General features: G+C 37.6%; 1 protein-coding gene across 1 annotated transcript in view; it reads left to right on the top strand.

Annotated features, from left to right (window-relative positions):
- GABBR2 (gamma-aminobutyric acid type B receptor subunit 2) overlaps nucleotides 1-27,732 on the top strand; it is a 487,689-nt gene that overhangs the window by 268,040 nt on the left and 191,917 nt on the right. Inside the window, exon 8 of the mRNA XM_061995459.1 lies at nucleotides 16,636-16,696. Coding sequence (XP_061851443.1) covers nucleotides 16,636-16,696 — 61 coding nt within the window. The remainder of the gene's footprint in view (nucleotides 1-16,635; nucleotides 16,697-27,732) is intronic.

A 27,732-nucleotide genomic window follows, 5' to 3' on the forward strand; every position in this document is an offset into this window, starting at 1 on the left:
ATGTTTTGGATAAAAGTAGTCATCATTTGGGCACATTTTGTCAAAAAAAGAAAATATTAATGCTGTCATGAGACAGAAAGCTGTATTAGTTAGACTTCTTATGAGTAAAGTAGACTTTATGTGCGCAGAAGCCTTCAGGTATTTTCTATGGTACTGTTGATCAAATACAGATTAAATGACTGAAGACATTGATTTTTTTTCCCATATGTTGCCTTTAAATATGATATTGATAGTCTTTTAGCGGTTAGATATAAAAAGGTTTGCAACTAGGAGTAACTTCATCTACTACTCGCTATGTGTATACTACTGTATAGTGAGTGAAATAAAGTTCAGTCTTTAAAATTTAAGAGTATGAACACTGTGTCTCTCTTGAAGAGTATGAACGTGCCCTGGCAAGAGTGTGAATATTGTGTCTTCATCTGTAGGACAGACTGTGTCCGCCCCAGGAGATAAATCAGAGAGCACTGGAAATTTTTCCTGGCTTCAAGCCACAAGTAAAATTCCTTCTCCTGAACACATTGAGTTGAAGAAGTCACATCCTTATCAGCAAGTGTTTCATCACCTCTTCTATTCCTGTATATTCCCCATGCCACATTGCAGAGGGAAGATTTCTGATGAGAAAAAAGGAAGAGCCTGATAAAGCCCTCTGTCTCTAGAGATTGCCAATGCATGTTAACTGATGGCTTGTAATGGAAGAGATACAAATAGGGTTGAAAAATGATGCTGCATAAATTCCTTTATCTGACTTGGACAGTAACATAGCCTACCAGTACCACCTGGTACCCAGATCTGTATTGATACTTCCCAATAATTTCCTATGAGTTCCTGTCCAGAGGATAAAATTCTTTCTGTTACCATTTGACACGGATATATGGACCTTCCAGGGAAGTTGAGTTGTTTTAATGGCTTCAGATAAACAGTCAGATATAAGCAGTATCTTCCTTATATGGGTATTCTAAGCTTTTGAAAACAAGATAATTTATATGCTAATGATTTCCATTATTGCAACAATTGCTTTCTTGTCCATTAATAACGCACACTTTGATCAGTCAGCATTAGTACTACGCATAAAATAGCTTAACAAATATTTAATATATTGATTCACATTATTAGTGTTTTTAAAGATAGCTGTTGCTGCAAATTAAGAGATTCCTTTACCAGCCTAGAATATGAAGAATATTTTAATACAAATCCATTTGAGAAACAATTGTTTGTCTTAGCTGTTTTGCAGTTATTAATTCCTTTTACGAGTGATAGAGGAGACTAGAATCTCCTTTTAAGTGCTGTATCCTCATTCTAGATGGAATTCAACATTGTCATATCACTGCAATATAAAGAAAAATATCATAAATATTCATTAAATGCTAGTGGCAGAGAAGGAAATACTTTCTTATTCTAATACCACTTTCATTTGAGACAGATGAAATAAAAAGCTTCTCATTAGTTATTTTGGGACACATAATACACTATAGGAATGCCATACACTTGGCCAATTAGCATAGATGATTGATGACAACTATTAAAAAAATAGAGGTAACTGATTTTTAAGGGCAGCTATGAAGACAGGGTTTGCTGCTATTGTACAGAGCAGTGCAGTTTGTCAAAATATTAAAAAGAAATTTAGTCCCATTCAATTCAGTGTGAATGTGTTGACCGAGATAAGGAAAAGGTTACGATACTGGAGATATCCAGAGAAAATAATGGAATCTGTCATTTGTCTTCCTTCGGGCTGTTTAGATATTATTGCTGTCTTTCTTCATGTACTCCTTTCCAAGAAGCCAAGTGCCTGATGCTGGAATGCTTTAATTATGGAGGTGTCAGTGTGAGCTCCAACTCATTGTGTGCTTATTTAGAACTTGTACTGTTGGATCTTTTGTAGGAAAATGAAGAGTACTGCGTATTTAAACAAGAGTTTCTTTGGTTTCCAGTGAGGTGTCTTATAAGTATCATACTTGCTAGACCTTGAAGGTCTGATCTCTCAAACAGGGCTGAGGAAAGCAGCCACATTGATAAGACAGCAATTTCTAAACTGACATCAACCCAGAAGGCTTTTGAATATGAGGCAACTTGCTCTCCCTGAGAACAGAAAAATGGGCAAAGAAAGGACTGGACCACTGGACTTGCCTTCAAAGATCTTACCTTAAAATCAATTCAGTATCCTCCACAGAACAGAGTTTTAGAACTTCTTTCATCACGAGCTGAAGGGCTGCCAGTAGTGCTTCCAGCAGATTTGCATAAACATACTCAGTTGCTAGAGCCCGCTGCTGGGGCTCTAACACGAATTCAGCCCAGCTCCACATGAATTAGGGTGTAAGCCTGGGGTATTTGCTGTGGAGACCTTAATTTGGGGTAAAGGAAACGTCACCTTGTGTTCGAATGAGTGTGGTCTTTCCTGAATATGTTAGGGAAATTAGTGTACATTGATAAATATTGTTCTCTAAAGAGTGCTGTTATGAGTCAGTAAAAAATTATCTGTTCCTTTGAGTCACATTCTGCCACCATCAGCCTTCTAATACACACAGAGTTCTATTTTAAATTTTAATATCTGAATATTTTCAATACTTCAAAAAATGTAGAAAATTATTTTCACATTTTTAAAAGAAACCATTCAGCAATTTATTTTCAAATGCAGTATTTTTAAATCTGAAAATTTATTTTAGATGCTTTTTCCATTTGAGAAAATGGGGGCGGGGCTGTCCTGTTTTCCAGCGTTTTTTTACTTTTTTTTTTTTTTTCTTTTTCCTTTTTTTAGGAACTAAGTAAAAATAAGAGACATACTGGTTTTTAAAGTATCTAAAGTATTTAATAGCTGAATTGTGTTATTCTGTTATCAGAGGACAGCCTTAGTCACTCAATGAGCAACTGTCAAAATACTGACTCTAACTACACAATTAGTACATGCCCACATGTACAAATCATTTAAACTACATGTTAGTAAAATGTACTAAATCAAACCCAAGCCTAGAAGTTCAGGTTCTCTGTTCCTTGGACTGTGCCGAGTACACAATCTGCTCTACCTCACAACAAGGTTGTCTGAGCACATGGGAAATATAGCTGAGTATATCTGTCTGGATTTCATGTAGTCATTTGATGCAGAGTCACAAGAAAAATCAGTGAAAAAGGCAGCTAGAAAATAGCTGAAAGAGAAGTCACCCCAGGATGGACTGAAAGGGCTAGGAGAGGGGACAGCCCTAGCAGAATGTCTCCAAGACACCAATATAAGCATTGGAACTTCCATTACTGAGTATATTCATTTATGCTTCATAGTATAAGTAGGAGTGTTATCCATGCAACTTGTTGATAACATGGATCTGAAATGCACTCTTTAGATAGAGGACAATTACAATATTGTATAGGAAGAGGTAAAAGATCTTGAGGTTTCCAGTAAGAGATACTGAAGGAAATAAGAGTAACAAAATATAATAGTACACAATGAGTTAACTCTAAGGTTTAGATGTATCAGAAGCATTTAAAGAGAATTTAGGTGTCCAAGGTTCAGATGGCGGCAGCCGAGAATGGTTCCTCCGGTATCACTTTCAGGATGCTGAAATTCAATCCCTGCCTCCATTTTGGAAAAACTGAATTCCCTATACAATTTGTACACAAGAGAGGGATTTCAGACTGGGCAGGTGAAAGTCTACCTCCTATGGAACACCAATTTTTTTTTATAGAAAAACAATTCAGATGTGTTTTTTCCTCTTTCTGTGGTGGTTCAGAGAATACCTAGTATGTTGAGACGAGAACTACTTGTTCTTTCCATATATTAGCCAAAAAACATAGGGCAAAAAACTGTTTAGTCCAGATCATACTGCGAGACTAAAAGTAAGTATGTGGACAAAAATAAGAGGAACCTAAAAGCTAGTGGAAAACTTAGAATGACCAGACGATTCAGATTCAGAAGCAATTTTCTGATGGAAATGACAGAAGTGAAAAACTCCCCATGATGAGTTTTATAACTCTGAGAAAAGTCTTAGATATTAATACAAACCCTTGCAAATTCATTGATGGGTAGTAATTCCCTTCCGATTCCAAATTTAATGACTGATTCTGCCTGTGTTCCTCTTGAAGCTCGAACTGAGAGCAGTACTTTAAAGGCACCTGCAAACCATCACCTGGGAGACAGAGCACTGGCATAGGCTGCCCACAGAGGTTGTGGAGTTTCCCTCTCAGGAGGTTTTCAGAACCTGCCTGGATGCGTTCCTGTGTGACCCGATCGAGGTGAACCTGCTTTAGCAGGGGGGCTGGACTGGATGATCTTTAGAGGTCTCTTCTAACTCTTACCATTCTGTGATTCTGTGTCATACTTTTTTGTTGTTTTTTTCAGAAGCAATTTAATTGTGTCTGAGCTGAGAAAGAGGATTTGCTAGACCAAGCTTGGTCAACTTGTAATCTGACTGTACTTGCAGACTCAAACTCATCATGTTTTCCTATGGAGATTTACCAGTTCACTCACACGGGTGCACCTGAATTAGTCCCTGCTTTATACTGTAGATACTATGTTGGGTATGAGAATGCTGTGGGGAGGCCAGGGAGGGCAGAAGAGAGAGAAATGTCTAGCCCTTAGTTATTTCATGTCACTAATTGTACTTTTCACACTGTCTTGAGTTAGAAGAAAAGCAAAAAGAGGACTCACTTTACTAATACCTTGCATTTCTTCTCATTTCTGTGAATTAGCTAGCCTGATTTAAGGGGTGACAAAGATATATTATCTGTTGCATTTTTTTCATCTCTATTATCATGTCCATAAGGAATCTTGAAAAGTTTACAAATAATATGTTTCTTTTAAAAATACACTGTTTCTGTTTTAGTTGAGTAGATACATCTGAAATTTTTAGTGTGATTTTAAAGTAATTTTAGGCAGAGAATGTATTTGAAACAACAAAGTATTTAACAGATGTTTTTAAAAGCATCCATCACAGTGGGAAAATGTTTAAATATCAGTAAGCCTTAAATTTAGTTTTCTGAAAATGTAGGAAAACCGATCCCAGAGTAACTCTAAACATTGCTTTAGGGGCTCTGAAGAGAGCTACACCTTTGAGAGCTCTGATAACGTACCAGCTAGAAAGCCGTTTCACTGTGTAGGATCTGATAGTATATGATGCTTATCACTCACAATTCAGAAACTGAACTGAGCCTCTTCCAATGTCTTTGGATATGGCTGTTTTTTGAAGAACATGGAGAGTGCTGTCTTTCCTCAAAAAACTGCTACAAGGATATAAATAGAGAATCTTTAAAGTTTCAAAACTATGACAATTATATCTCACTGATTCTCTGCAGGCTATTGGCACAGATTAGAGTAGCCTGAAGGATTTAAACGGATAATGAAAAGGGATGAATTTGATTTTATGAAGGATATGCTACTTAGACCTTCTTCCTGCCACTGCCAAGCTTGTTTGGATCTCCATGCTCAGCAATGCTAATGCTCTTCTCTGCAGCTTTTGGTCAGAATTTGATGCTGATGAAAGCATCACCTGGAGGGATGCAAGCGCTAAAAAGTGGAAGAGGATGAAATATATACTTCATTATCATCAAACATAGCTGTCTTCAAGAGTGCTTTCTGATATGGAAAGCAATATAGACAAAATCTGAAATTTTAAAGAAAAGTAGTTCTAAGAGTCATAGGATTAGAAATACTTTAGCCTAGGCCTTTTACCTTTACAGAAATAGCCATCTTAAACATCACAGTAGTTCTGACAATTGTCAAGCCAAAACTACAGCTAGCTAAAATAAAAGAACATCACTGTACATTTAGATGAACAAAAATTATTGTTGTTTCATTATGAAATGGAAAACCAGACCATTTCAGAGTCTGTCACTGGGAAATATGTATTAGAGAGTTAAGATCCTGGACAGTTCCAGTGTGACTTGAGCTGCCTTAATTGACTTGCCAAAGAAAGGTTTAAAATCCTCTAGTTACTAGAAACATTTCATGAATATTGAATAATGAGGTCTGAGTTCCTATGTGAGAGCTTGTAGTGAGTAAAGAGGGAAAATTAGTGTTTGTGTTGTAGGCATGGATGACTGTTCACTAAAAAGCCACAGCCTTTTAGCTAATTCTAAATAGTCTTTCCTGATGGCATCAGCTCACACTTCTGCCTGCAGGGGCATTTCAGATATAAAGTAGCCACATTACATTGGGAATGAATCCCCCATTGTAACCTTTTCTCTAACCAGCAGCAAAAATCATACAAGGCAGGTATTCATACTTCAAAAGAGATTTGTAAAGCTGTATGATCTTTGTGCCTTTTAAAATTTTCCTTGCTCATTAAGACAATTTGGAATTAAAATTGCTCACTTAGATAATAGTCTGAAGATTTTGTGCTCAGCATTTGCACGTGAGTAATACCAGTGTGCTCTACTTGGGATGCAAAGTCCTTGCTAATAACATAGACTGCCTGCTTATTAAAAAGAACATAGTAAGCAAACTAATCTGCATCCAGCCAATATGACAGAGCCTGGGCAGGAAGAAGTGCATGGAGAGGAGGTAGTGGCTCTTGCAGTTTTCATGCTGTCATCAGAAAAAAAAAAAAAAAAAGGAAAGAAATACAGCCTGTGCTCTCTGGGATTAATGTAGTTTAAAGAAAATGGAATAAATTACTTCAGAACATCATCTGAAATTGCACTGTTGTAGAAATAGCAGTGCTGCTTAATGCCATGTCCTTAAAAGGCTTTATGCCATCTCTTCTGATTCATTTGTACAAAAGCAGTGAAAAAACACTCGTGGTGGTAGAAGATAATGTGCTGTTATGCTGTTTCTTCAGACACCGAGAGCTAGAAACTCAAATCAGGGACTCTGCCTCAGAAGAACAACTCTGAACATCAACTCAGCAGTTCATATTCAGTTTTTACCACACACTGAAAAGGGCTAGGGTTTCTAGTCTTAGTGCTTGTCGTGGTTTGGCCCAGCTAGCACAGCAGCACCACGACAGTCTCTTGCTCGGTGCCCCCATTCACCCCCACCCTCATTAGGATGGCAGAGGCCCCAGCGAAATGGGAGTAAAAAGATAAGCAAGGTTGTTGTGGATTGAGACAAGGGCAGGGAGGGCTCACTGCCAATTACGGTTCTGGGCAAAACAGACTCCAGTACTCGACTTAGAGAGGAAAGCAGGAAAGTTTATTCTACAAGAAACAGAACGGAATAAAAACAAAAAGGGAGTAGGATGATGAGAAAATTACAACCAGCACTTTAATATCTTCCTCCCCCATCCCTCCTTTCTTCCTGGGCCCAGCTCACTGCTCCCATATCTCTACCTCCTCCCCACTCAACGGCTCAGGGGGCAGGGAGTGGGGGATGTGGTCAGTCTCTCACAGATGGGCTCTGCCTCTTCTGTCTTCTCAGATGAGGACGACTCCTGGCATTCTTCCCCTGCGCCAACACGGGGTTCCTCCCCTGGGACACAGTCCTTAAACTTCTCTGGTGTGGGTTGTTCCCAGCAGCTGTGGCTTTTGCCAATACAGGGTCCCTCACACAGGACACAGTCCTTGGTGAATATCTGGTGTGGATTCTTTGCCACGGTTGCAGTTTCTGCAGTTATAGGGTTCCTCTCTCAGGACAAGGCCTCTTCTGGGCATAAGTTTAATGAGCTGCTTTGTCATGGGTTCCTCCCCACAGTTTAGAGCTGTGGATATTGGGTCCCTTCACTGGGACACAGCCTGCTCTGCCCGTAGTGGAGCCCAAGGGTCCCTCCTTCCGGACACGACCTCTTCTGGCCATAGTTTTAAAGAAGGAAATCACTGCCCCTGGCTCAGGGTCTGCAGTGAAATGGTTGGGTTCCCCCCACGGGACACGGCCTCTTCCGGCCATAGTCACTATCCCTGGCTCAGGGTCTTTAATGAAGTGAATCGCTGCCCCTGATCTGGGGCCAGCTTTAGCAAAATGAGTCTCTGCCTCTGATACAGGGTCATTATCAAAATGAGTCTCTACTGCTGATGTGGGGTCTTTGAAGAAAAGAAAATAAATCTCAGCTTCACTAGTTCTCTCCATAGAATGCAGGGGAGTCTCTGCTCCAGCACACCTCCTCCTCTCTTTCATCACTGACCTTGGAGTCCACATGGTTGTTTCTCTCACTGTTCCTACTCCTTGCACCACCACCAGCCAGAAGAAGAAGAAAGGGCAGAAGAAGGAAGAAGACGGAGGAAGAAACCTCCTCTTCTGGCTTCTTCTTAAAAAGTGACCATGGAGGCGTCTAATTGGCTCAGCCCCAGAAGTGGGTCTGGCTCAGAGCTGGGGAGAGTTGCGAGCAACTTCTTACAGGAGCCATCTTTACAGCCCCTTCCCCCTTACCAGAAAAGGCTGTCATGTCAAACCATGACAGTGCTTCAGACTGTTTCCTCTTCTTTTGCTACCTTGAAAGACAGGTTGTTTACATCAGTGTTTAGGCACACATCTGAAGGAGAGTCAAGAGTAAATGAACTATTTTCCTTGTACTTCAGAGGCCAACCACAGATCAGGAAACTGACTAAACACTAGTAGTCAACGCTTGGATACATATTTCACCAGGCTTGAAAGCATTTGTTGCAAACAAACCCAGTACCTAGCATTTTGTTTCCAAAGTATTCAGAAAAACTTGCAAAAAAAAATCAAGTATATATATTTCCTTTTAATTTATTTCCTGAGATGCTTTTAAAGCTAAGATTACTAGTGATAACCATATTGTAGGCAACTAACAAATAATTTACATGGATACTGGCAGAGATGGCTCAAGTGGCAGAAAAACTATATCACAGGGTAAAGAAACTACATTTCAACAAGGAATGGTAAACAAGACCACATAACTGCTTTGCCTTGTTCTAATCTTAAGCCTAGCTGAATGTATACAAGCACAATGAATGAGGAAGCATAAAAGTTTCCTCTCTCTTTGCCTGCAATGGCCAGCAAGAGCAATACTGTTTGATGCCTGGTTTCCTGGCTAGTATCCTTTTTTCTCTACCTTCACCTGCATATGAATTGCTGATACCTTGTCAGAAGCGTTATTCCCTAGACGTGTTTCTGTATGTAAAACTGAGTGCTCAGGTGTTCATAAATCACACTTTTACTGGCTGTACTGAAAAAAAAACCCAAAAAAAACCCACTATGATTGTGCTGTCTTATTTCACCATAACTGTGTAAAACTGTGTATGCATCTAAACGCTTATCTAATGGAACAGCTTAACCTGGGCGTGTCATTGTGCTGCCAACAGCACACTTCTGTGCAAAGACAACTGAGGACAGAGGACACTGCTGAATGGAGGGAAGAAATTTCACTCAAAGAAATTTTGGCAGTTCCCAATCTGATTTCCACACTTCCCTGAAAAAGAGAAGTAGTTCTGCCCAAAATATGATAAAGTTGAGATGGCAAGATATTAGTTAGGAATAAAGAAACCCTTCTACACAGCAAGAGCATCTGTGTTTCAGTTATGGATAGCCTGGCTCAGGAAATAAATAATAAAATTGAAAAAAGGGCTTAGAGAGTGGAGGTATGCAAAAAAAAAAAAATCCCCTCACCTGTGAAGAAGACACTGAATGGACAAGAACTCTTTATTTAGAAGGGAGCTGAGTGGCAGCATGCTAAAATTATGGTGGTAAACTCTACAGTATTTTGTATTTTCACATAAACCTAGATTCAGGATGTATGTGAATGAAAGGCACATAAAGATGCTATACTTGATCACTTTTCCCAAAAATTTGAGACTTGAGGTGCTGGTCTTCACTTGCCATTTCTTCCAGCCCACCTGGGGAATAGAACTCTGTCACTCCTGTTATGATACTAGGAGATGCACGATGTAGACATTTTTTTTGAGGAAACTTGTTTTGGGGGAATACTTGTAATTCCAGAGTGTGCATTCTAAAGGAACGTGGGATTTTTTTATTATGATGATGATTTTTTAATTTCTAGACACTATATTTTTTATTCTGTAGGCCTTTAAGGGAGATGTGTGCCAAAGCAAAGAGGGCAACTGGCCAATGCTACAGGCTACTTGCATCAGCTGTTGTTAACAGAGATCTTTTCTTGGCAAATATGAGGCACTAAGCCCATCTTTTTAAATGAAATTGCTGGATAATTCTGCCCATTACTTTTATACGTCTCTCTACTGTGTTCTTTATTTCCAAATATCCTGTGATGTGAACCTGTATAGCTGCTTATCCCATACTTTGCTGATGTTGAAGCAGTTTCTGTAACCTATTTAAAAAATCATGAATGTTTCCTAGACTCTGAGGTAAAATTGATTTTCCATTTACCTTTCTGTCTACCAAGAGTTCACGGAAGAAGCTACATAAGAGTATATGAAATGCCCCATGAGGTCAGCAGACTGATTTACCTCCCAGTCTTCTCCTTTTAAATAAAACAAAAAAATAATCAGTCTCCACTCAATGCAAATTTCAGAAGTTCATTATCAGTGATAAAAAGGAACAACGTTAAAAACATCACTGTTTTTTTCTGATCTAGACTGATGTCCTAATAGTTTCGATGAATGCCTCCTAGTTCCAATATGATGGGACATGATGAACACTTGTTCTTCGTTCTTCTTTTCCATCCTCATGATTATCAGAAATTTTTTTTTCTGAGCATTTCTGTTCCATTAATTTTTGTTCTTTCCTCCCACTTTCTTTCCCCAAAACACATGTTTCTGAACTGTGAAAACTTACTCATTTGTGAGTATGTATTTCAAGCGTTATTCCTGTGGTGCAGACAGGTTTTTAAATTCTTTGGAATAATCATGTTCATTTTTCCTGCCATTTTATGCTTGCTCTTTCATAGCTAAAACACAAGTATCTGTTTAGTTGAAATTGTGGTATTGCTTCATTTAGAAAATGTTAGCCAAGATCAGATTTTCAGCTGTGCTTCACACCTGCTTTTTTGAGCTGCTCTGCTGCTATTGCTCTCAGACACCAGTATTCAGAGAGAGAAAACAGGCAGGGAAAAGAAATCCCTTTGGATCATAAAATATTTCATATTTTAGTTTTCAATCTTGAAAATTTTGACAGAAAAACCTTTTCTGACAACAGTCTTGAGGCTTGAAAAGCAGCAGTCCCTGATTCTGCTTTGATCGAATGTTCTAGAAACATTTTATCCACAGTGGTATAAGGATATAAAACCATGGATTCAGGAGCATTTTATGGAGCGTTTTAATTTTCATCAACTGTCTTCCTTCTGCTCTCCTGTCACTGTTCCAAAGGTGAAACTACCTCTTTATCCCACAGGGGGTGACAAATACATTGTTGTCTTGCACTGTGCTTGCATCTCTTGTGCTTAGCTCTTTGGCTGACTGAGTGGTGTAGCTCAGCTGAGACCAGGAGAGTTGTGCACAAGCTGCCCTCAGCTGGAAATTTGCTGTCTTCTTTCAGAAGTGAAGTTTGACTATCAGAGCTAAGAACTTGTTGGGTTACGCTCAACTATATCGTTCGACCGACTGCTGTCTTAACATGTGGAATTTGGAAGGTGGAAGAGGTTATGAATTACAGTGTCTAGCTCTTCATCATCCAGAAATTGCAAAGTCAAGACCCACAGAATACCAGCTTGTTGTTTTGTGCATATCAGGGAAGGCCTGCTTGTAGCTAAGGAGTCCTGTATGAGTAAATCAAGTACGTGTAACGTGAGTAATGGGCTAGGTGGATTGCATGATAACACAGAAAACCTTCTGAAAAAAGCTGGGACTAACAGAGAGTGTCACGGTCCCTCCCTCCTAGCTCTTTCTGCTAGTGCCTGTGTCCTTCCAGGGCTCCTTTGGGCTGCCTCTGGTTCTGGCACTGGAAGCAATTCAGAAAAAATACAAAATAAAACAAACAAAAAAATTATTGCCTGTATTTTGCTGGTTTAATAAGCCACTACAGCCCACACAGAGGCTTCATGGATGCCAAGCTACCACTACATTAGGTATAGGACAGTGCAGCTAGGAGCAATGTGGGAGTGAAATACTTGCCCTTTGGGTGTTAGCAAGCTCTTAGTTTGCTGTCCTGTGATGCTTCACTCTCCTGGACTCCTATTTTTATCAGAATTGGTCCAATAAGGACACCACAGGATCAAAGTACACCTTGTTTTCAGCAGATATCACAGAACTTAAAGGGATAGTTTTAAATGTATACTCATTATTCTTTGTCAATAATGCACTATATTTGAAATTAAAAATATAGTTTCAGTGTCCTTATTTTTTTCCCCACTGCTTTTTGGGTATTTCTGCATGCATTCCTTGAAATCATTTTTTAAAACTCAAAGTGACTGAGTTAATGTATTTTTAAAAAAAAATACTGACAGTCACTTCTGAAACTGATTTAGTTGTGTAGGCTGAGGCGTTTCAGGGAAAGTCATTAATCAACTAATCAACACTGTTGTATGGGGAGATCACTTGCCAGTAGGGCAGAATTGTCCCAATTCCTGGGCAGGGAAGTGGAACTGAGGCGGAGTACAGAAATGTATGGGTCCATTAGAAAATGGTCGTGTGGCATTTAACTGCCTTATATACAGCTTTGAAGTGTGTGTCCACATACTCATCATCTCTCTTCTGATGGAGTATTTGTGTTATTAATTTATCTTTAAAGAGTAATTATGTTATTTTAAATCAGCAATAGATGATTATATAACACAGAGATATATTAGATGAATATATAACACAAATTTGAATAAATAAAAAATTATTTGATGCCATGCGGGAAAACACTGCTGGAGAAGGAAGCAAACATGGTCTAAAGCAGACCTGTTTGTAGGTATCATACTGAAAATCATGGAAATAAATGTTTTTTATTCATTTATCTGACACTTTGCAGAAGAAAATACACAGTAAATGAAATGATGGTCAAAGTGCAGACCCGGCCCTGACTGAGAGAGCAGTTTTATTGACTGAACTCCAGTTTTATTGACGAATGAAAGCTAAAGACATGAATGAAAAGCTGTGTTGGCAGTGTATTTCAGTGTATGAGGAATAAAAGAGTTCAAACTTTGGAGTGGGCCTATGTCCAAAGTTGAATAATATTGTCAATGATAAGGCAAAAAAACTTCTAATAAATTCTTGTCCTCCATAGCTCAAAAAGAATCTTCATGACATGTTTATAATATAGCAAAGATAACTGGCCTATGTCCAGAGTTGAATTATATTGTCAATGATAAGACAAAAAAGCTTCTAATAAATTCTAATACTCCATAGCTCAAAAAGAACTTCATGACATGTTTATAGTATAGCAGAGATAACTGCTTTCTATCCACCAGGAAAAAAAAAAAAACCACAAAACAGCTATTTCAGAATCTAGTCAGATGACTAACTGCTGCAATGACAGGGAAAGTCCCATGTGTCTAAAAGAAAGCTAATATTGGATAATATTTTCTGAGTGTGAATGGATGATTGTTGTGGACTTATTCTGACAACAAAGGACTGATGGCTTAAGGAACATTGATTCAAGAAAATAGGTGAAGGTTGTACATCCAGGGATTATAGAAACTGTCTTTTTTAGTTACGAGATGAAATGCAGTTATGCTCTATCAAAACGTACTTGACAAAAATCAAAGTTAGATTTATAAAACAAAGCACATAGAAGAAGACAGTAGGCAAAAAAGCAGGTAGATGATGTCCTTGATTGTGGCATTTGTGAGACCAGCACCATTGAAGTGTTTGGTCCAGTTCTGGTTTTCATAATTTGTAAAGGACATTAAAGCATTGTAGAGATTTGGGGGGAAAAAAAAAAAAAGGCCAAACTATTACAGGAAAGGCGCTTGGACTCAGAGATGTATCTTAAAAAAAACACCCCAAAACAAACTCCCAAAACTCCTAAATACCACACAGCGTAAGATTCTATATTTCTGTTGTTCAACACATCTAATTTGCAATATATTACAATATATTAGTATCACTTTTTTTTACCCCAAATGTAACTATCCTATTTTTCATTAAATAGTGGTGAAAGCATAGAGTGACTCTATTTAGTTTCCTATCTATTTCCTGTCTTAAGAAGTGAAAGGATTGCTGTTTATGCAATTCATCAGTGTTCATAAGGAGTGCTCCTTTCTGCCACGATGGCAAAACCAACTACTGCAACAGCAACACTATATCCATGTCTGTTGGGGCTGCCTAAAACCCTGGTAAAAAACCTAGAAATGTTTTCTCACACAGTACATAGGGATTTTAGAGTCTTGAGAGGTCTAAGGTACTTGAGATGCTGTAGCAGCTTGTCACATGTTATTATGAAGCAGCATGTTCCTGAGGAGCAGAGAACCAAGGGGAAGCTGCAGCTGCGGTTGCAGTTTTGATGCCTGAGTAATAAATGTGTACTGTCATCACCATGAATTGCACTAGAGATTCCTGCTTTGAGGCTTCTTGCTGATATGCTTTTTGTTGATTTTACCTTTGAAAATAAAATTATTTGTTGGATTACACACAAAGTAGCCAATTTCAGTTTCTCGATGTATTTTTTTTCCTCTTATTATCTGTTGGTGTAACATACAGACTCTGTAGTTTGTGAACAATCCCCAGTACAATGTCAGACCTCATAAAATAGTATTTAGAAATTGTTGTTCCTATTTGACGCATTTGACTTTTTACCCTTTTCCAGTAATCTTTAATGAAAGTAAAATACTATGATTGAATGCTTTTGCAGATAATAAAGACATTTTCACATTTTCACCCTAAGTCTGTCTTCATCGTCATCATCATCCCTAATCTTTATTTATCTACTGCTTAGATCAGTATAAGCCACAAATCTTAGCAAAGGAAACCGGTAAAAACAAATACTTCTGTAACTCTTGTTTAAATTTTTTTTAGATCCAAAGTTTTACATTTATTCAGAACATTCAGATGTGATTTGTTTTGTTGGTAGTTTCAGAACATGTCAATGAGCATTTCTGTATTTATCTCCAGTCATTAGATGCATATTGTTTATGTCTGTCCAACTAAATGACAAAAATGTGAGTGGTCTTGCAAGAAATAATTATGATATTGAAAACCAACTGAACTGGGAATCTAGAAAATTCTGTGAGCTGCTATATGATGCTATCAATAATATGACAATCATAGATGACTGTCATCATAGGTGGTACCAGTGATGCTTGCTGTATGTTTATCTATAAATAGCACTCTAGTAGACTATGATTTACAGTCCTATTAAAAGAATAAGAGAAAGAGTTCAAGTGAAAGGCAGTAAATTTAACTACAGAATTCTCCGGCACAGGTCACAGAACCCCAAATTTAGTAAGGTTAACACTGTGTTCACCATAGTTATGTCTGCAGTAAGTGACACTCGCATAACATTTTAACAAGCATTTTATTTACTATTTTCTACTCTTTTTTACTTAAACCATATAGGCAAATGCATTAAAATTATATTCAAACAAATGAAGAGATATTAAAAGCCACTTCTCTAAACTAAAAGAGATCTCAATGAAGGCTGATAAGGTGCACACTTAAATTTGGCTTCTGATGTTTTATTTTCTCTCCTGAAGCTGTGTTAGCAGCCACTGGATGAGAGAGAGCTCAACTGAATTTCAGTCCTTCTGTACCTGTCACCAGAGCCTCTCCCATTACCACTGTTCATTTCTGTTGTTCTGTTTTTGTCATGAATTGAGGCTTTTGGCTTTTAAGGCTTAGCACAAGAAAATTTACAGTTATTGAAAGGTGTCTTCTATTTATCAAAGGGAAATGGTGTTTTGTGGCTTGCAGGAAATGTGCTGTGAGTGTACTGTACTACTTGTACACTCCCTGCAGGGACCTGATTTCAGTAATTCATGAATGAAGGTGGTTGCCTTCAGTGCATCTTTTATTGACCAGAAAAGGTTATCAAATAAGGGATTGGCTTGCATAGAGAAATGTATTATGGCCTTATGTGCTTATTGGTTGGTTTCTCTTGCCCTGATGTCTGCCCAAAGAAAGATTAATGGGGACGGTAATAATACACAGTAGAACAGCAATCTATATTGATAGCATTCAGCACTCCACTGCAAGTTCAAAATATTACAAACACTTCTCAGCATAAATGAATGAAAACCTTTTCTTTCATACTCAATTATGAAAGAACTGAAGTAAGGAAGAAATTTAACAAGATTTTTTCTTAATTTAAATCAGAAAGATCAGAGTAATTTGCTAGGGAGGAGGTTTCAGCATTAAGTGACCATTATTTTGAGGAGTAACAATGTGTAGCACAACAAAGGGATAGTACTGACTTAAAGACATTACACTTAAAAAGAATACTAGGATATTCTTGTTAGTGTAGTACAAGAATTACAGGTATGCACAATCAATTAGTATAAGTATATAATATAAAAGTACATTATAAAGCCATTTGGAGAACTATATGATGAATTAAATGAAGAATTGTTTTCTTGCATGATCTTTGATAGCTCTTACTGATCTTCAGTAAAAACGGTCAGTCACAGTCAATTGTTTGCATATTTCTCATTGTCTGAGATTTGGTAAGTTCTTTATTGTACCTCCATATCTATCCATGAAAAGTGGGTGATAATGCTAAGCAACTCTCTAAGGCCATTTCAAACCTGTGGAAGAAAGCTTTAAGGAGGTGTTATTGTATTCTTTTAACCTTGGTCAAATCTGTCTTCTACAAAGTTTAAACTTTTCTTGGGTAATTTTAATAACAAATGGAAAAATAATTGCAGTGCTAATGAAACTACATTATGAATCATTTACAAAACTTTTAAAGTATTTCTTTATTTTATTTAGGGTCAAGTCGTTTTCAGAAATGGAGAAAGGATGGGAACCATCAAATTTACACAGTTCCAAGGTAGATTACAAACAATTTCATTTCTATTGTAATTAGAGATGATGTTTTGAATATGTATGCGTCAGTTGCATTTGTTTCAGAATGTTTTAAATATGTACAACTATTTTGAAAATGAACTGCTTGGAAGATGCAGCAAAGTACTTAGAAAACTTTATTACCTGCTTAAAATACCTTGTTTTGAACTCTAAGTGCTCAGATGTATTCCCAGATATTTCCAGGATTTTTTCTAGAAGAAATATCCACATAATCATAGAAACTACTGATCTATAACAGCTAGTAGCCATTGGAAAAATTCTACTGACCTAAGCTAAGCATTAACTTCTTATTATATTTGTTTGTGAAAACTGAATCTGAAGAGGAATTTAGAGAGGTTTTTTACTGTTAAGCTCTTTCAAGTTACTGTTTGTGCTCTCTGAAGACTCACTTTTGGCGTTCTGCAACTGCTTTCAAAAAGCTGCTTCAGGAGTCAGTCCCTCGGCGTGCAGAGGGCACAAACTGCTGACCCCATCCCTTGGAGACACACTCCACAGTGCAACTGGCTAAGCGTGCTGCAATCCTGTCAGCCTGAGCTGCTCCTGCAGGGAATGGTCTCAGCAGCACAAATGCAGCCATGGGGATTTACAAGCTGGGATGAGGTTGCTTGGCTTGAAAGAGTTTTCTGTAGAAATGGTTATTCACAGAGACATTAGAATTTTTTCCTACAGATTATAGAATGCAATTCATGATTTTTTTCCTAGGCTGAGGCTGAGATAAAACTGGAGCTGATTGCATTTGGATGGTCTTGTGAGAGTAGTGGTGAGAAAGCTGGCAAATCCTCTTCAGTCAATGCATTAGAAAGGAGCTTGCACTCCCTTTGTCTTCAGGAGATCACTTTAAACATAATCCTGCTGACCAAGTTACAAAGGCTCATCCTTTAAACAGAAATTGTCTACTTTATGTACATTGTTATTAATGAACAGCAATGCACTTGAGGGGATCTGTTACTCTTTCTAATTTACTGAAGCAATCTCTTGCTTTCACAGCTCTAACTGATGCTATTAACTCATGTTCCCTGAAGCATTTCTGCCCACTAAAACTTTACAGACATCATCTCATGATAATACAATTTAAAAATTCTTGCTCAGCACTAATGATAGATATTGATTGCTTCCTCTTCTTTTCTCCTCCCTCCCCCTTCCCCATTTTTTCATAAAAGCAGCGTCTACAGCCGTATGAAAATATCATCAGAAAATAATGTAAGGGTATTTTACAAGAGGTGTTTATTCCTCAGAAGTCAGAAGGAGCTCTTATGCATTATGCCTACGGCAGCTGTATGTACCTTTCTAGAGCATCTAGAGCTCTAGAAGTTTGGGAAGTTTGGCACATTCCCTCTGCTCATTACGGATGTGATTGGGGATCATGGGTCGAAGCTTCATAGATTTCTGAAGTAATCTAGAGGAGCAATAGAAGTCCAGAACAGCTGATTTTATATAGATTTTTATTTCCAACAATTCAAATTGAGTTTCTTTATAATGTTTTCAGTTGTACATTACGTGCTATTTAACACCAATGGCTTTACCATCAGTAAAGTATTGGTCGGTAAGAACATAGGAGACAGCCACTCATTGGATGATTCCTTGCAATTACAAAATTACTATTTTAGAATGGATTAAGGCACATTGCTAACTAAGATTTTGATCATCAAATGGAGGCTTCTAATTAACCTACATGAAAAAATAACACAGGCATCCTATGGAGAAGTGCAGGAGAAGGATAGGATTATCTCTCATGCAAGCAATAGCCTGTCAATGCACCTGAAGCCTGGTATTAAGTTTTGTTTAGTTTCTCACTAAATTTGGAAATGAAAAGAATGTACAAAGATGTGTGTACATTTGTAGAAATTATTAATTTGTTCAAAAGAATTTTTTATTGGTTAGAAATCTTTCTGAAACATTCACATTAAATTTTATCAAATCTTGGACACTTGGGGAAGTTCCTAATAATGGAAAGAAGTCCAGCACTTAAAGGGGTAAATGGATTTTTCTTTGTAGTGATAGCTGTTAGGTGCTATTAGGCCTGAGACAGATATACAATTCATTCATTAAACTTTTTTATTAGACTATAATAGAAGTCATTACGTTTTCTAGGAAAAGAAGACCCCATCAAAGGTGTCTCCTGAATGCTTTTCTGAGATTAATTTTAGATATGAGTATAAGCACATATTAAAAATATGAGTAGCTTATTATGCAAGCATACTAATTGGAAATCATTGGGTTTAGTGTTCTCAACCTCAAGAGTAATTTCTTCATCTACAAAGGGATTTTGTTAACAATATGAATTAAAATGCACAGTTATCACAAATGATTCATTGCAAAAAAATAAAACACGTAAATAATCAATTATATATCAGAAGTAGGACTCCTTGGCCAAAACCACTGTTCTGCATTTACCAGGGTAGAAAATCATCTGGGTAGACTCAGGAGCTTCATTTGCTTCTCTTTGCAAGATACTTTTGTGTTAATGAGACTATCTGCAAACATTTTGGCTATGGAAAAAGCAGCCAGCCACGTCTGCCAGAGGCAAAGGAAAACCAGCCTGTGAGGGTTCAGAGGGTAACTGCAGTATGCCTGACATGCTGTGATGAAATTTTGAGTAGCTAGTTTAATTTTTAATCTAGATGTAGTTTTTCCCAGACTCATGCTAGTCATGTCTCTTTTTCAGCTTCTGTGCAGCCTGTTAGCTTTGCAAGTGGTCAAACAGATGGTGCCAGAGAGAGCTGTGACCAAGCTACTTACTGCTTTATAGATCATGAATACCACCCAGGAATGATTTAGTATGTAGCAGAGGATACAAAGCACATGTGATAGCATTTTCTTCCCCTACCTTACTGGCAAATAAAGAGTAGTCTGTCGGTCTAGCTCAAATATCCAAGTGATGTTTGATCATCTTTTCAAATGATTGGCAGTTTTTTCATGGGTGCAATCAAAAGACTAATCTCATTGTCAAACATGTAGTTTAAATACATGGCCAAACTGTTTTGGCTAGTGAGAGCTGAAAGATGCTCCTGGCAACTGTTTTGTGGAAAAAGGAAAAGGGAAGGCAGCAACAAAACTGGGATTGAAAATTCCTGGGATGCAAGAGGCTGCAAGAACAGATACATTCCTGTCCTTCAAAGTGTTTTGCTTTGGCAAATCTTTTCTGTTTAATCTTACTGGAGAATATTCAATATTTAGTAATATTCCTGTTTCTGTCAGGCATTAGAAAAAGAGTCTTCTGTGCTGGAATAGGTTAAAAAGGAAAATTAAAGCTGAATTGTAAACAGCTACCACTGAAAAGTAGGCTTCTTGTAGATGGGAAGAAAAATCTGTGGTACTGTACACTGAGAAAACTTAGAGAAAGTAGTAGGTGGTCGTCTGCTTTGTCTTTCTGGGAACAATTTTAGAATTTCAACTCAGTCAGGTAATATGATACAACATTTGTCAGTGTTGAAGGCTCATCTGGATACCAAGCAAGAGCAAGTGCATGACTTCTACAGTAAAAGCCCCAGATATCCTTCTCTGAGTTTAATCAACAGAAACAGTCAAACAAATGTCTACTCTACAGTCAAGAAAAAGATAGATGGGAATCCAGAATTACTTTCCTGAAGCTCAGTTCATCTACTTAGTTCTGATTTGTTTGAGATCTACAATCACTTCAATGCAGGAGACATTAGCAATTCTCCAGAATCACTTGTAACAAGCAATGGCTTTTTCTCCAAGGCCATCAGTTCAAGACTGGAAAAGTTTCTATTATTCCAAATACAATTCATCAGACTATTACCTGCTCTTGGTTCTTGCTTCCATAAGGGTTCATATAAACAATTAGATTAGTTGCCCTTGAATATTTTTTTTGTACTTAACGTCAGTCCAGGATATACCCCACAGAACCAGTTTGTGGATTTTTTTTTTCCGTGATGATGTTGAAATAATATAGTCCAGCAAACAGAAAATATTTCATGACGTATATCTTATGTCATATATTCAGAATACGTGATATCAAGATAAAGGAGTACCTTTGAATAGTCAGATATGAACTTGGGGAAAAGTAAATAAATCAGTACAGAATTCTATTGGCTGAGCAGAATTTGAATAGTGAACAATAAGTAATCACTAGTGTCATATATTGAACAAAAAAGATGTAAAACAGAACTGCATACTGTTTATCTTGGGCAGCCAGATTTTTCTGGAAAAGATCACTGTCATTAAAGACTATAATTTTGCACAGAAAAGAGGGAATTAATTAAGGAGTCAGAAAACTTCCTTCTAACAAATCCTAACCAGAGTGCTTGACTGCCATCACAAAAATGTGTTGCCTTGGTAGCTACACGTGTAGCTTTGGTAGCCTTGATGTACCACATCCACTTCAGTTTTATCTGCATATGTGTAGTGTAGTTTGTAGCTGTTCATATCTTAGTGACCACAGTGTTTTTTAGCTTTATGATCAATCAATCCTGTTGAAATAAGTCTGTTAAATAGTACCTATGATTCTATACCTATGGTGGTCAGTAGCCATTTCCCAGCATGCTCCCACCCCACCCCGCTCACCCAAACCTGGGTCCCTCCCAATTGAAATCCCCTTAAATAATAGTTCTGTACATGCTATCCAATGTTTCAATACTAGTTCACACTGATAATCTGACCCATGGTATACAAAAATCTGCTGGTGCGATCTTGCCTTATAACCAATTCAACAAATATTTTAGGTATTGAATTTCAGTCACGCTACCTCTTGTGGAGTATCTGCAGAATACCACTTCCCTCTTTCCTACTTTCTTAAGCGATTTGGGATAGTGTCGTCCATATGAAACTGCAAGGTGACCAGAAAATTAATTTAGAGACCTATTTCAGTTAAAAAAATTGCATCCTAATACAAAGAAATATACCAAGTAGAGTCCTGAAAGGGTGTGCCTTAAATCTGGAGTCACTGAATACTGTCATTGCTAATTAAGAACTAGAATGTGTAACTATCAAATGTACAACAATCTCTGAGAGAGACAGCAAGAACAAGGAGGACCAAACAATGATTCCAAAAGAATTGGAGAAGTAATCAGGAAAAATTGAAGAAGTAATCAGGAAAAAAAACAGAATGCAGATTATTTAGGTCAAATGCGTGTTGTGACATTGGGAATAGACTGCTGTATGAATACAAAATGGGGAACAATTCACCAGGCCAATATATTCATGTAAAGGCAGTTAGGGGTTACAATGGGTCATAGGCTGTAAATGAATAAGCAAAATCATGAAGCGATAAAAAAAGAAAAATTCTGTACTGGGATGTAGAAATAATAGTATCTTTTTAATCTGCCCAGTGCCAAAAGGCTACAGATAACTACTGTGTCCAGTGCTGAATTAAGGAAAATGTGTAAAGATGACAGAAGTTTAAAAACATAGCTCATTATGAAAAGCAAAAAGATGTAGACTCCTTAGAGAAGATGATTAAAATACGTGACAACTGCCACTAAAATGTTTGCTTGTCCTGCCCTCATCGGCTGGCTGAGCAGTAAGGGATTTAAATAGTAGGAGGGAGTATTTGAGCCAAATATTAGGAAAAAGTTTCTAACGAAAAGGCTATTTGAAGTCTGGAAGGTGCATAAAATTGCAACCTCCTGAAGTTTTGAAGAACAAATTAAACAGACCTTTAAAGTAGTATAGATGTATTCATTGTGCCTTGAGACAAATAGATGAATTTTATTACAATGGAGCCCTGGCACAGTCTGCCCAGAGAGGTTGTGGAGTCTCCTTCCTTAGAGGTCTTCAAGACCTGCGTGGACACATTCCTATGTGACCTGATCTAGGTGGATCTGCTTCTGCAGAGGGCTTGGACTAGATGACCTCTAAAGGTCCCTTCCAACCCTGCCATTCTATGATTCTATGATTACATCTTGAACTCTCTGCTAGGCGAGATATGTTTAATCTTAAGCTATTGCTCCTCTTCAGTATCTGTTACCTGATTCTGACACACCATTTACAAGTACTTGTCCACTGTATGCTACTAATATATTTGTTGTATTTCTTTGAATTGTTTCCAGTAAGAGACATTAGACAAGAATGAAAACCTCGACTGGTGGTTAGGTTATTTGTAAGGAGGAAACATAGATTTAGTTGCTTTTCCTACATCAGTCCTTTTAATCCAATGTATTCTTTGAATTAAAAGTGCTTAAGTAATCTTTGGGACTTGGATCCCTCATCCAAGTGAGGATCATAACTACCAATAAGTTGTAGCATCAGGCTCTCTTACTTTTTATCTTCTGGTCTATCAGTCTTGATTTTTTTTCCCCATGTTTTTTAGCAGGATGAATAGTGAAAGCCATTATCCAGACATATGTATAACCTGGTCATAAATGGGAAGAAGTGAAAATTACAGTTTTCCTTGGGCTGAAAGTAAATTAAAGCTGGGTTTTCCCAAGTAGATGGTGATTCTTCTAGCCATTTATATCTGAATAGGTACTAAATGAAAGGAAGTGCTGCACCTCACCTTCAGCTTCCATTTTAAAGAAGAGATTGCCGGTGAGTTCTTGGCAGAAATGGGTCATTCCTCCCCACCTCAACACACACACCTATAAATGCCCATTTAAAAAAAAACAAACAACACAGGTAATTAAGAGATCTATCAGGAGATGCCATTTGCCTCTTAGCAACCCCAAATGGAAAATGAAACTCTTCCCTTGTCTGTACACCAAGCAGTGGGATTTGGAATGCAAAGATTTGATGTTTCAATGCCTAACGGTGTAACACCTGATACTCTATTGGAATCTGACAATAATTATTTTTATGTCTAGCGCATAAAGAGTTTCAGTATTGGGTCAGATTACAAGCTTTGTCCAGCTCTGCATCCACTTGGTGATGGACACTGAGGACAAAATCAGAACAGACGTAGATAGACTTGGGTTTTTTTCTTTATTTTACACCTGAGTTCCCAAAGGCAAATGTTTTCATGACTCTTTGAGCTGGAGGATGTCTTTGGACCATCAGGTTTAATACTTGCATGTGGACTTATCCTCTATCAGTTTTTCATATCTTTCATGAATCTGTTTTTACTCTTGGTCTTCAATACATCCAGTTGCAATGAGTCTCACAAAATAATTATGCATGTAACAATTAAAACCCTTCCATCTGTTCATTTATTTCTTTGTTTTAAACCAGTCATCTCTCAATTTTGTTGGGCATACTCTGCTTCTTGTAATGTGAGAAGCAATGAATAATTGTGTCTTTCTCACTTTCTTCCTATCATTCACATTTTACAGGTATCTCTTATCAATGACTCATTTCCAGACATTCAACTCTTTGTCCATTTCTTTAGTTTTTTCACCATATAAAAACTGTTCCATAATTTTAATAATCCCCTACCTCTCCTGATACCCTTACTCCCTTTTTGGAAGAGCTTAATGAGAGCCACACATAGCATTGAAACATCTGCCTGCAGTGTGATATTCTGTGATGTTTTAACTGCATTCCCAATATTCTGTTTTAACATATTCATCCTCTCTTTGCCTCTTTGGCCACCAGTGAGCAGAGTACTGATGTTTTCAGAGAACCAGCCACAGTTAAGGCCAAAGTCTCATCCTGGATGCTATTAATTAATTAGTAACCACCACTATGTATGTATATTTGATCTTTTTTTGTTTTGTATGTTGCTCTGCACCTTACTAGCACTAAATGTCACCTGTCGTTTTATTATCAGTATCTCAGGCAACTTAATACCAGTCCTCTGTGTGATGAAAACATGAAAGGAGATTATGATTTTATATATGTTTACAACTGTTTACCCCTTTCATTGTCAGATTATTTTGAACACACTTCCTGTTCAATTTCTCTTTTAGTTCCATATCTACTAGCAGCAATGTTCTCCCCAAGTCAGCTATTTCTTTTGTAATGTATTCAGTTGCTATTATTTACTTAGTAGTTGGGAGGGTTGTTTGTTTGCCATGTTTTTTATAAATAAACATGGAATAATGTGGTGAGATTCAGGTACCTAAGTTGTGCACATATACTGTCAAACCAGAGAAAGGACATATAAAGAGGTACAAAAATTGTTTGGGGTCTTAGGGCATTACTTATAAAGAAAGATTAATGGGATTAAATGTGTGGAGTTGTTACAGTTGCCTTATTTGGAACAAGCTGTATTGTGTGGATATAAATTGCAGGGCTGAGGAGTACACACTGAAAGGGTATGCTGATACTGCAGCTGCTGGTTGTCACGGCAGCTTATTTTCTTTTACCTGAAGTAGCTTTAAACAGGATATCTAGGGAGCTGCTAGCAGTGTAGCAACAATAACATGGAGTGGACTATAAGACCAAAGTCTGCACAGGAGCAAAATAAGCATAGTAACCTTTCAGAGGTTATCTGTGGGAGACCACAGCATTGCAACTACCAGCATTCAAGCCAGCTAGTTTAAGGCTATCTGGATACTTCTGTGCCACTCAAAGTTGCAGTAAGCATGACAGAGTGGTTGAGAAGAGTTGGATTCATTATTTTCCTCCAGGCACAAGAGGCATGCACGTGTGAGGTGCAGGGGAGACCTATTTATTGCTGTGTCTGTGCCTGAGTTTTATAGAGCAGTTCATCCCCTGAGAGGTGATGTGGACAGTACAGATAATTGTTACCAGGGCAAGCACACACATTTTAGCAAGGTAGGTGTTGGTCTCTTCTCCCAAGTGTCACATGATGGGACAGGGGGAGATGGCCTCAGATTCTACCAGGAGAGGTCTAGATTGGATATTATGAAGAACTTTTTCACTGAGATGGTTGTTAAACCCGGATATAGGCTATATGGGGAGATGGTGGAATCTTCATCCCTTGAGATATTTAAAAGCTCTGCAGGTGAGGTGCTGAGGGACATGATTTAGTGGTGGGCTTGACAGTGTTAGGTTAGTGGCTGGACTCAATGATCTTAAAGGTCTTTTCCAACCAAAACTATAATATGATTCTGTAATTACAGAAATAGATGTAGTTTTTACAGGATTCTCCTTTAGTTCATCTGGCATATTCTGAGGCACAAAGTGTTTCATAGGAATTGATAAATCTCTGTCTCTATTTTATGCAAAGATGTCTTAAGAGCTATCTTATGTACCAAGGAATAGGACTAAGTTTCAAAAGTAACAGCAAAGAAAAAAAGTTGGAAAGCAACAAAAAATAATTTTACATCAATTAATCCCGTCTGAAGTTTGAAGTGTCCAGCTCCAGAAAGAACAGAAATTAGTACCCCGGTAAAGAAATGGTGTCTGAGATGGACCTGAAATCATTGTCATCTGTCTCCTTCAAGGCCCTCATACTTCTACCTGCAATTTAAAAAAATACATATGTTTTGCAATCGATCCTCAGAATCCTACATCTGCTAAAGTTAATTCATTCAGATGTTTCATGTCAGTTGATGCACAGTTCAGTTCCACCTTTTCACCTCACAGTCTTTCTCTTTTGGAATGAGGCAGAGTCTCTCTGGGGGGCTGTGGAGCTTCTCCAACCTGCTGCTCTCTGCAGAGCTGTCTGCTGACAAGCCTCGCACTTTGTTATCTCAGACAGATACTTTTTTAATGGAAGGAGTTGTAATACAGTTTCCACAAGGGGATAAAAAGAGCTAGAAGTTTTACAATAAATCTATCTGATTCTGGTATATACGGTGGGAAAATATTTCATTTGCCATAGTTAATGGAGAATGTAGACTATTGCAATGACTTTGTCTCTAACCTGAAGTTCAAGTGTTTTCCTAAGAGACAGAAAACTATGAAAGAGAACTTGAATTCTTAATGAATGGAGAAGAAGAAAATGAAGTTTATCTATGTTGCTAAAAGGACACAGATTTATTACTTAACACCAGAGCATTTCAACAGGCAAAAATGGAATATTGTTTAGTAGTACACCAAGCCAGTGTGTAAGAGTTTGTGTAGTGCAACGTAGAGATATCTAGATAAGATTGTAGCACCTGACAGGTCTATAAGTCGATGAAATTTTACAACAAAGAATACTTGACAAAAATTTTCTTTAGATAGTTACTTCTAGGATGGTCGGTAATATTATTACAGTGTTATAAGAAAATGAAGATGATAGGCAGAATTATTGTGTATAAGGGAGATGAACACGAAGCATTTTTTTCCAAATCAGTGAAGTTGGGTTTGTTCGCTGTAGAGGTGATTGTGAGTCATATGCTGCAGAATTCATACAGGCATTGGTACTAAACCTTTGAGAGCACAGCAGCAGTATTAATCCAGATATGAGCTCCTCCTCCAGTACAAAAAGACTAAATTGCATTTCAAATTTACTAGTCTTCCTTTTTGCATCCTAATCATAGTGGTGTTTTGTTCTGTCATTACAACTGCTAATTTAATTTCAAGTCATAACTGATCATGCTGTCATTGTATTGGTGCTGTGTTCTCTAAGCTGACATTTTAGTTTCTGTAAAAACAATCAGTTTCAATGTATCATCATTGAAATCTAGTTCAGAAATTAATGAATTATTATTCTGTAAACACAGTGATAGGAAAAGAACATACATAATTAATCTATTTAGGAGGAGAAAAACTTCTGAATTTTGTTTCTAAATATCCACCCTTAGGTAACAGTCTACAACAGCACAGCTGTCATTTTCTGTCTTGAATCACATTATTTAAAATAATTACATTAAATTTGTTATAAGCTTCTCTGTTTATTTTCAGTGAATCATGCTGACTTGCTTGACCATGAATATATCACCTTCCCTTTCCAGAGAAACAAAGTGGAGATGCCAGTTCAGGAAATAGTAGCTTTCCATTTCTTTGTTTCTAGTGTCAGTATTGACTCTTTGTAAGCACTTCAGCTGACTGATAGCAAGCTCATTTTTCAGACTTTCCTCTTGCAATCTCTGGGAATCAAAAATCTCCCTAGATATTCAAGACTTAGGCAAAACATCTTTAGAAAGCTTACTGTGGACTCTAATATTCCCTTGCCCCTGTAACAAAAGGACTGAGTCATATTTTTCACATTCCTGAGTTATTCGTTCAAAAATCAAAACCAAAGGGAGAACATAGATGCTGACTGTTGAAAAA

The sequence above is a fragment of the Colius striatus genome, chromosome 4 (assembly GCF_028858725.1).
Source record: "Colius striatus isolate bColStr4 chromosome 4, bColStr4.1.hap1, whole genome shotgun sequence".
Lineage (NCBI taxonomy): Eukaryota > Metazoa > Chordata > Aves > Coliiformes > Coliidae > Colius > Colius striatus.